The sequence below is a fragment of the Larus michahellis genome, chromosome 2 (assembly GCF_964199755.1).
Source record: "Larus michahellis chromosome 2, bLarMic1.1, whole genome shotgun sequence".
Taxonomy (NCBI): Eukaryota; Metazoa; Chordata; class Aves; order Charadriiformes; family Laridae; genus Larus; species Larus michahellis.
In genome coordinates this window covers 138,066,645-138,077,716 of record NC_133897.1, presented here as the reverse complement: position 1 = coordinate 138,077,716, position 11,072 = coordinate 138,066,645, and the positions used below count along the sequence as shown (strand labels likewise).

Here is an 11,072-nt window from a genome sequence, read left to right as displayed (position 1 = left end):
AGCGAAACGGACTCTTTCCCCGACGTGGTGTCAGGCAAGCCGTGCCTGCAGTCACGATCGCAGGATAAAGTAGCAGCAGCTGAATGGAACAAAATGTCAAACAGATCAGTAAATAATTATATTAAAAATGAGAGGAATACTTAACAGAGATGGACTGTATAAAATGTTTGGAAAAAGCCTGTATCATAAGAAAACTCCACCAGACATTAATCAGTATGGACTAGTTAAGGCAGTGCCAGGGAAAGCTAGATTTTTCTTCTGCAGCTAGTGCGCAGAATCCCAGTGGATTTATGGAAAGACTTTAGACAATAATTACTCAAGATGAACTGCAAACCTGTCACCGTAATTCACCTTCACAGATTGTTCTAGAAGAAAGGGAGATATATATGCTCATATATACTTATCGTTCAAATTGTCTCGTGTGTCTTTAGAGAGACATTTCTTGTTTGGAAATATGCACTGATTGCTAAAGTTATAGGCAAAGAAGCATCTGAAACGCTTCTGTGTTGGAAAGCTGTATACACAAAGGGAGTGCAAATGTGCACATTAACTTTTAATAAGCTTGGAAATCATTGACATGTAAACAGTTGTTATTATAGCCAGAGCCTGTACTTTCGTTAGAGGCATGTTATTCTGTAGTACAATCATGAGATATCTCTGTTTAGCTAAGTGTTACCATATTACCCTGAGTATCACAAGAATTTACTCGATGTCAGGATGTGGCTATGGGCCAGAATTGTTCAGCAGTTCACCCCAAGAGTGCTAAGACTGAGTCTCAGGGAAAAAATGTTGACGGGTGATAGTGGCTTATGGCTTGTGTTTGGCTCTTAAGTATTTGTGAATTTAAAGATACTGAAGAGGACTCTATCTAGGACTCCCTGACTGTCCTTAGAAAACTTTCTCCATAATCTAACTCCCCTGGGAAGCACTGAAAGGGCAATATGGGATCAGCTTCAGCTCCACTCATACTGCAAGTCAGACAGACTGGAAGAAATGGAGCAAACAGTCATTTCTATCTTTTGTTTGTATCAAATATTGTGAGAGAAGTTATTCTTACTACCGCTCCAATCTGGCTTGCCTGGGAAGTGCTAGAAATCTTTAACCAATCTGTTGTAGAGTTGTCAACACTGGCTTCTCATTGCATTTGATAACCCAGCAGGAGTAAAAAGCATTAGCAGCTCAGATTACTAATCAAAAGTCACTATTCTTCTCTAAACCCCTATCCAGGATTGCCCTGCCCATCAGCCCGGTGAACTCCGGACTGCCATTGCTTTTCCCTCCTGATCCCAAAACTATTTTGCCTCCTCTGCCTCCACCAGAATTTGGTTATACTCTTCCTCCATCACCCTGCCCAGCTTTTTCAGGGCTGACCTGCTCGGCTTTGAGAGCTGAGGGGCCATGACCTACGGGAGTCCTGGGGGAGAAGAGGCAGCATCCTGGAGAACGGAGCAACCTCCTGCAGGCAGGCAGGCAGCCAGGCCCGGGACGTTTTCTGTGTCTCTAAGAACCTGTCTGAGCCTCTCCTCTCTGCCTCCTGCCACCACGCTCCCTAACCACAGAACCCAGCTAGTAATTTTTGAAACAATTGTTGTTGAACTGACAACTAAAAGCTTGATTATTGGTAACAATCTCTGCTTTTATGTTTGCTCACTGAAACCTCGGGGTAAGAGGCGTTAAGTCATCTGTATCTTACAGCCAGTCCTGGAACTAACCTGATGAAAGGGCTGAATACAAAGTTCAAATAAAGGCTGAAATGTCATGGAAGTTAACAGACATGTCTGTGCAAGCCAAACTGTCCTTTCTCATTGCTGTTTCCTACAAGAGATCCTTCGGTCTCCACTCTGTTATTTGCTGTGTTCATGCTAGCACACATAATCCAATTCAGTGATAACACATTTGGTGTACATAATTTCTAATTTTGATTCTGTTCTTGCTACGATTAAAACATACAGACCTTTGAAGACCTCAAGGAACTCTCTCAACATTTATCTCAGTGTGCGGCAGATAGGAACGGGACCTTCAGTAATGTGGTTATAATTCAGGTAACTGTGAACACGGGCCACTACAGAAGATCACAATTAGATTTAGGTTGTATTCAAATGATACAAAATATTTCAAATAATTTTAATACTAGGAGGTATTTGCATTATTCCATTTCTATGCCCTTGAGGTACCAGTATGAAGGAGCTGAGAATACCATTTAAATTCATGGTGGAATTCATGTTTAAGGCAAAACTGAAGCATAACATTTTGTGAAATCTAAACCTTATTTCTGAACATTGTTTAGAAATAAAACTCAAAAGCATTTAATTATTTTTTTTCTTCCACAAATCTATCCTTTATGCGACATCAGCTTCAAAAACCCATGACTGACCCGCTCGACCGGCTATGAAGAAGCTAAACACCCGTACTCTGGCTGGAAAAAAGACGTGACACCTTGTCACGGCGTGGACCAAGGGCTTTGGCTGCTGTTCTGCTGTGAGATGGGCTGCCCCAACGTTCCAGTGCTGCTGAGCAAAGCCACAGTAAAATGTCTGGAAATGTCACTTTTAGATGTGTGGGGAAATCCTGCTGGAAGACCTGATACACCAGAATTTGCCAGCGATTCTGTTGCGGATCTTGTCCAGAGGTGCAGTCTCAGGAAACCTTGAAAGAATGAATGAAAATAACTGGTTTGTGGGGTTGGGTTGAGGAAATTGAAACAAATTCCATCATTAGACATGAAAAGTAACTTCATTTAAGAATAGGTACTGTATTATCTATAATTTCTTGCATAGAAAGCACTGCATGCTATATTCCAAAATGAATAAATATCACTACTTTTTGACAGGGACAAATTAACCTAGCGTTAGAGGTGAAGCTTGGCCCCATGGTGACATATGGTGTATACATTTGACCCGTTGGCTTGTCTCTAAAACAGAATGTGTGGGGAGAAAGGTACTGAACACTGAAAAGGGAATTACTGTAATTCGCTCGTAAATGGAAAAGAATATAGGGCTCAAAAATGACACGTAAATGCAGACTTAAAACTTACTTGTAGAGGAAGAGGTTAGTTAGAAAAAGCATGTGGCAACCTGAAGTATAACTCAATCTCAGGAGGCTTTAATAAATGGTATAGAAGCCTGTAATAAATCTAAGCGGTGACTGCAATAGCTTAAAACTCTGACTGGCAACTATTTGCATTTAAAAAAACTTTTCAGGAAGCTATTTGAAAGCTTAAAGCGCAGAAGTACTACAATTTAAACTGGAAATTATTTCCCTAACCATCCTGAGTAGTTTTCTCCTCGACAGGCTGAATTGAAGCCCTCCTTCAATTTTTCATCTCAAAAAAACCCAAACCAAACCAACAACCCAGTCTCTTCTCAGCCTTTTTTTTCCCCAAAAGTTCCGTTTCTTTTTTTTTTTTTTTCCATTCATGATTTCTGGGGAGAGGTGAAATCATTGTATCCCCCCCAGGCCCCAGACATCCGCCAGTCCGTCCCGCCTGCGGCGGCTGCGGGGCACCCCCCGCCATTGACACAGACTGTGGACGCCGGGGGGGTGCGGCAGGGACGGGCCGGCACCCCGCTCCCCACGGGGCGAAGCCGGCGGGGGCCGCTCCACAGGGAAACCCCCCTTCCCCCAACCTTCCCTCCTCCGCGGCTGCGGGCGGAGGCAGCGCGGCCCCGCGCAGCGCCCGGCGGAGCCGCGCTCGGCGGGAATCCAGTCCGGGTTTTGGTGCCGGGGACCGGCGGCGGCGAGGAAAGGCGAGCGGGAGCGGACCCCGACAGCCGGGCCGGGCCGGGCAGGCCGGCGGAGGAGGAGGGCGGCGGCGGGAGCAGGTGGGCGAGCGGTGGGGCGGCCTCGCCCGCGGGCCCCCATGGCCGCGGCGCGCCCGCCGCACACACCCACCGCCGCCCGCCGGTGAGCGCCGCCGCCGCCGCCCCTTGGGCTCGGCGCTGCCGCTGCCCGTAGCCGGGGCTGAGCGCGGCGGGAGGCGGGCCGGGCCGGGCCGTGCGGGCGGAGGCACCATGCAGGCGCGGCGCTTGGCCAAGCGCTCCAGCATGGGCAGCCGGCGGCTGAGCGCGGGGCCGGCGGCCGCGCAGGCGGAGGGGGGCCGGCCCCCCAAGCCCGAGAGCGCCTGGAGGCCGCCCCGGCGGGAGGGCTCCGCCGCGGCGTTGGAGGAGGAGGACGAAGACGAGGACGTGGTGGTGGAGGTGGAGGAAGAAGAGGAGGAGGAGGAGGGCGGCCTGGGGAGTCCCCCCCCGGCGCTGACCGGCCACGGCAAGGGCCCCCTCCGGGGGAGCCTGAAGGTGCGTCCCGGGAAGGGCGAGGGCGGGAGAGGGGCGGTGGCGGCAGCCGCCCGGCCCGGCCGGGTGCCGGCGGAGGGGCCCGGGCTGGGGGTGCCGGGCCGGCGGGGCGGGGCAGGCCGGGCCGCCCGGTGCCCCGGGCCGGGCCGGGGGAACGGTGGCGGGTGGCCGCGGTGCCCCGCCCCGGCCGGGCGGCCTGCGGCTGGCGGCGGGGCTGGGAGCGGGCTGGCGGCGGGGCGGCCCCCGGCGCTGCGGGCACGGGGGGCGGGCCGGGGGCGGCCGGGCCAGCGTTCAACAAGTCCCGGAGGAAGAGGGTGCCCGTGGCGGCGGGAAGGGGGCGGCCGGGGCAGGGGGGAAGGTGGCGTGCGTGGGGAGTCGCCGGTGTCAGAAGTAGTTTGAGTGTGCAGAATAACCGCTTCGCTGGGTAAAGTGCGCGGCAGCAGCGCTGCTGGGGGGCGGCGGGGGACGTTCAGCCCGGCTCAGCTTCGCGGAGAGGCTTTTTCCAGAGCGGAGTGGCACCTACGGGGTGTGCGGGTGGGTGACAGGGTGTCGGGAGGCTCCGGCGTGGGGAGGCGGCCGTGGGATGGAGACCTGTGTGGGCGATTGGTGAAAAGTTTCTGGATGCAGCAGTAGGGTGCCGAGGCCCGATTCACACCCCGTGGAAGTGTGGTCTGGATTTGGTGTGTTCCGGAGGGACCTGCTGAACACTGGCAGGCTGAGATCCCGCAGATTTAGGCTTAATTATTTTATCACGAGGGGTTTTCTGTAGTTATTTTGCTCTTGGGATAACCGGGATAGGACGGTTAAGTCTGTATGTAGGTCTGTGGAGGATTCGTATGATAAGTTAAGCACTGGTTGTGAAAAATAAATGTGTATGAAAGTTTAAAGGGTATCCATTTGGATTGGTTTTTTAATTTATTTATTTTTAAAATTTAGATAGTGATTCTTACTTAACAAGGGTTGGCATAGTAGCAGTGCCCTCTTACCATTGGGGTATTCCCTGTATCCAGAGAAATTAAAAAAAAAAAAAAAAAAGGAAACAAAACCGAGCCAACCAAACCACAAAAAAAGTCCCCAAAGGGAAGCAGCATAAATACAAATTATCCCCATATTGTATCAGAGGAAGTTTGATAGAGCAGTGACAGGATAAATCTGACCCACTTGGGTCATTGGATCCGTGTAGCTTTTCAGTGAATCTGTCAAAGGCCATGAGATGTGGTTATGGTCGGGATGGGTCGGGCTGTCTGTGCTACTGAGGCCTGACAGGCTGGAGAACTCTGCTGCTACAGAACCTTTTGACACTGGACAGGTATCCTGAGGATGAAGGGCACCATAATGTGCGTCTGGGCCCATCGGTCTCCCAGTTGCACCGAAACTCCAAGTGGTAGAGGAGGCTTAGAGAAACTTCCCCTGTGTACCTGGTAGGAAAAAAGTGTGAAATCCTCAAATGGAGCACAACAATCTGAAATATCAACCAGATTACATAGATAAAATCTGCATGTAACGGGGGGTTATCGGAGTGTACTGTTCTCTTTGTCGGCCCTCAGCATGCTTTCGAGTAGTAGGTCTGTTAATATAAGTGTTAATATAAGGTTGCTGGTATTTCTGCTTTGCACTTAAAACTATGTGTGCGTATTAGAACATGGTGCTTGCATGTATTTACTTCTCTGGACAGTAAATCTGATGAGTGGAGTACTGTGTATTAGGCTACTTTTAGTGTATGTAATAAACTCTCAAGTCATCTTCGGTAACCAGGTGCAGGTATTGACCCTCTTGAGAAGAATATTCCTAACCATCCCGACCTGCTCAGTTTTTGCTTTCACTGTTTATACTTTGAGTACTATAAACTAAAAAAAAAAAAATGTTACAATTTCATTTTTTAAGGAAATTGTCTTTGGTTTCTGTATATTTCTTTAGGGATAGTGTAGGAGTACATAAAGCTTAATCTAAGTGTTCTTCCAAGTAATTTCAAAGCAACAGATTAAATGTGAGAGAACTGGGCATGAAATGAATGCAGAGGTCCAACTGCAAAACTGCAGGAGGCACGGTCTGGCTGCGGTTTGTCAAACGGGATTCCTGCCAAACGGAGAACTGGCATGGGGTGAGCAACATTTGACTCCCAGACCTGGCCTTTCCGAATTGAGGTCCGGGAGCAAAGGGAATCAAAGGGGTGTCCATTGCTGAGTGAGAGCATAAATTGCTACAGTGTCCAGTACCCTTCAGAACAAGAGAAGTCCTGAAGAGCTTCAGAATTTAACCAGACTTGAAAGCATGGTGGCCCGGGTGCTGGTTTTGCAGTATACACACAACTACATATACACTACAACTACTTGAAAGGATGTTGTAGAAAGGTTGGTGCTGGTCTCTTCTCACAGGTAATTAGTGATAGAACAAGAGGGAATGGCTTCAAGCTACAACAGGGCAGGTTTAGACTGGACATTAGGAAAAAATCCTTCACAGAAAGAGTGGTCAGACACTGGAATAGGCTGCCCAGGGAGGTGGTGGAGTCACCATCCCTGAATGTGCTTAAGAGTCGTTTAGGTGTGGTGTTGGGGGATATGGTGTAGGGGAGAACTTTGTAGAGTGGGGTTGACGGTTGGACTCGATGATCCCAAGGGTCTTTTCCAACCTAAATGATTGTATATCCAGATAATGCAACTAAAAAGCAGCACGCAATGTTTTGGTGCGTGGTATGGGTAGAGATGATGCACACGTACACTTGATGTTCGTGCCCTTGGGTGGAATGGCATTTTAAAGCTAGAGGTTTCATGGGCTCTTCACAAAGTCACTTCCATGGTTAGCACCTGTGATACATCAATGAATTCACCAATGGAATTAATATTTTTAAAAAGTGCCTGAGAATTTGGTTCGCTAGTCGAGATGAAAAAAGTACCTGCAGCATCAGGTCTTGTAGCTGTATTGTCTCCACCAGAAAGAAGTCCACTGTGTGGCTGCACCACTGGTGGTCCATTTTTGACCCTCACTCTTAAGTGTGGGGGTCAAGAGGCAGGAAGAAGTGCTTTATAAAGACAAATCTTATTTTCTCCAATTTCTAAAGTCTTGGAGATAACAGGTATGACAAAAAAGAGAGTGAGAGAGACTGCTGGTCATGGGGAAGGTACAAAAATTCCTTCTTTATATTGCTGTAGACACGTAGATGGCCAAGTGGAGGACACTGGAGAACACTTAGTTGCTTTCTTTTCCCTCTGCTGTTCTAACACGATGCTGGGAGGCATGAGCGTGCTGTGTGTAATGGCAGGAGAGCCGGAGAGACTTTAAGAGCCTGTAAAGCCTTGTTGAGAAGTGCTGGTATTCTTATTTTGTCAGAACTCATTCAATTGTCTGTATAGGAAAACAGGTAACACGAAGGTGCTGATTATACAGGCTCATTTTGCACGTGAAACTATCTCCGTGCAACCCATACTTGCTGCTTTGGCTGCAGCTAGATTTCCAGCCGTTTGAAATTACATGAAAAAGAATAACTAGTGTAATTACCTGTACTTTGTCTTGAAGTGTGGATTAATTTGCAGTCCTCTTTATTTCATCTTCTGTACGAAGCTTGGTTCAGGTACCACAAGCAGCCACATTAGTACTGTGCTGGGGTTAATTCACCCTGTGGAAACTGCTCTTTTTGGCAATATGAAGGGGTGGTTATGAAGTAGGGGTCCGTCAGCGCTCTGCGAAGCTGAGTTTGTCAGGTACTTGGTCAGCAAGCCCCGCTGAAAGTCGCAGAGCCATGCTAATTGGCCCGTAAACCACTAGAGCGCTATGATGGAGGATTTGGGCTAGTAACAAACATGGGCTTGTGATAACTTGCCAACATGTTGCAATGTTTCTCTGCTCTTATAAATAGTAAAGGGCTTAGTGCTTTCTTCTGTTTAGCCCAGTTGAGCTACCACTTCATTTCCAGCTTGTTTTCTGTCCCCAGGCTCAGAGTATGGACACGGGACATTTCCAACCCAGCTGAGTATGGGGGCTGCTCCTGTTCCTCAAGTGTTATGTTTCCGTGGTCTCTGCCCTTTACTTTACCATAAGCACCCGTGAAATTATTCATTCCAGATACTGTCTTGTGTGTGAGCACTTCTTGGTAGTTCAGAAGGATGAATTTCCCGCAAACAGATTTGTTCCTGAAACTGTGCAACTCCCAAAATCATGAGAAATGAGCAGATGAAGAGTCTGAAAACTAAAGACCCAGAGAGCTGTGCTGTGGCACTGGAGAAATATGAAAGCCCAAGCTGTGTAAGAAAGGTTTCAACTTCATGCCCACTGGGCTCAGTTTTGCCCACCTTGCAAAGAGGAATTGCAATAAGTACAAAGTATGGAGCACATGCAGGTCTGTGCTAAAGGTTGTGGGGCAGGGGTGGCAGATATTGGTAGGAGTCTAGGTTAATCCAGTAAAAAGTATGCTTTTGGACATGATGGAGTTTTTTTTGGCTTGGTTTTGTTCTTGTTTTGTTTTGTCATTGTTTTATGGGGTTTTTCTTGTTATTTTGTTGTTTGTTTTCTTTTTTAATATAGAGACATCTGTGTGATATATGGGATGTAGAAGACTCTTCAGAGTTTGGAAGAAATCAGTTGCCTGTTACTTACATGCATTGCTTGGCTGGGTTGAATTCTCTCTCCACTTTTTTTCTCCTTTTCTCTGCATTCTTTTCAAAGTTGTGTGTGAATTCAATGTCATCCTTTAAATCAAACTTTCAGCTTTACTGTTTGAGTGGTTTATAGGCTCATCTTGGGCAAAACAAACTTATTTTTTGCTTGTTTAGCAGAGTGCCATTTAATTTAGTTTTCATATGTGCGTGCAAGTATATTTTAACAGGCAATTTGCAAAATGCAGGCTTCAAATACCAGATTCACTTAGTGGCGAAGAGATCTCAAAGGCACATTAGAAACTTGCCTACTAACTGAAAAGTACACTGAAATATTCCCTCTCAGATTAATAACGATAAAGATATTTTTATAAATACTAATAGTTATTAATACACCAGAACTCATGTTCTGACCTTGGAGCCAGATCCTTTTAGGTGAGGCTGTGTAGGAACCCAGAACATGCGTAACCCTGTTCTACCCTCTTCTATGAAGTGGAAGAGTAACACAAGAGATAACAAATGGATGCTGATGGACTGTGGAGAACAAGTAAAGGGTGAGAGGCAAGAGAGGCAGATTAACGCCAGCAGCTTAGCCATGTTTTTGTAAGTAGATAAACTTTATTAGTTTTTAAATTTCAAACTTCATTCAGTTTCTTTAAGTCCTTGAGTGAAAACCTGGCAAGTGAAGTGTGGTGCATGACTACACCTGGGATTTTTAAATCCATATAAAAAATTCTTTTAAAAGTTTGTATATACTAAGGATTAGTGGAGGCAGAGCTGAGGGTGGTAAGACTGTAAGATGGTGTTGTGGGTTTTTTTCTCCACTCTCCTATAACAAAGAATGAATGGGTGTAATTTGCAGAGGATTTTTAATGTAATATTTTTGTTGTTGTTTGTTGGACACAGACCAAGTATAACCACTTTGCCCTTAAAAGGAATTGTATTAGAAAATTGTAACTATGTGAGAAATAAGAGGTACAGTGGAGCCACTAACAGTTTTGATCCTCATTTGCTAGGCTGTTTTCAGTCTACAACGAGTTAAACTGAGAATGATCAGTTGTCTGCTTTCAGATATGCAGTCTGTACCATAGACATGTGCTGCTCAGCCTTTATCACAGAATGGTTGAGGTTAAAAGGGACCTCTGGAGGTCATCTGGTCCACCCCCCTTCTTTCTCAAGCAGGGACATCTAGAGCTGGTTGCCCAGGACCATGTCCAGGTGGCTTTTAAATATCTGCAAGGAGACTCCACAACCTCCCATGGCAACCTGTGCCAGTGCTTGGTCACCCTCACAGTGGAAAAAGTGTTTCCTTGATATTCAGAGGGAACCTCCTGTGTTTCAGTGTGTGCCCATTGCCTCTGGTCCTGTCCCTGGGCACCACTGAAAAGAGCCTCGTTCTGTTCCCTTTACACCCTCCCTTTAGGTATTTGTAGATATCTGTAAGATCCCCCTGAGCCTCCTCTTCTCCAGGCCAAACAGTCCCAGCTCTCTCAGCCACTTCTCATAGGAGAGATTTTCCAGTCCCTTAATCATCCTGGTGGCCCGTTGCTGGACTCGCTCAGTATGTCCATGTCTGTCCCATACTGGAGATCCCAGAACTGGACCCAGCACTCCAGGTGTGGCCTCACCAGTGCTGAGCGGAATGGAAGGTTCATCTCTTTCTACCTGCTGGCAATACTTTGTCTGGTGCAGCCCAGGACACCATTCACCCTCTTTGCCACAAGTGCAAATTGGTGGCTCGTGTTCAACTTGGTATCCTCCAGGATGCCAGGGCATTTTCTTTAAAGCTGCTTTACAACTGGGCAGCCCCCAGCATGTGCTGGTGTCCGGGGTTGTTCCTCCCCAGGTGCAGATTTCACATTTTCTCTTGTTGAAACATCATGAAGTTCTTGTTGGCTCATTTCTCTAGTCTGTCAAGGTCCCTTTGGATGGCAGTATGACCATCTGGTGTATGAGCTGCTCTTCCTTGTTTTGTGTCATCTGGAAACTTGCTGAGGTTGCACTCTGCCCCATCATCCACATCAGTAATGAAGATCTTGAACAGGACTGGGTCCAGTGGTGACCCCACCATTTACTGGCCTCCAACTAGACTTTGTGCTGCTGATCAACACCCTCTGGGCCTGTCCGTCCAGACAGTTTCTATTGCACCTCACTGCCTGCTCATTCAGCTCATACATTAACAGCTTGTGTATGA

General features: G+C 47.3%; 1 protein-coding gene across 5 annotated transcripts in view; it reads left to right on the top strand.

The window, feature by feature from the left end:
• The first annotated feature begins 3,400 nt into the window (after positions 1-3,400).
• ZNF704 (zinc finger protein 704) overlaps positions 3,401-11,072 on the top strand; it is a 116,840-nt gene continuing 109,168 nt past the window's right edge. For all 5 annotated transcript variants that reach the window (XR_012585762.1, XR_012585761.1, XR_012585760.1 and 2 more), the window contains exon 1: positions 3,401-4,292. Coding sequence is in view for 2 of the 5 variants with exons in the window: in XM_074577331.1 (XP_074433432.1) it covers positions 4,011-4,292 (282 nt within the window). In the remaining 3 variants the exon portion in view is untranslated. The remainder of the gene's footprint in view (positions 4,293-11,072) is intronic.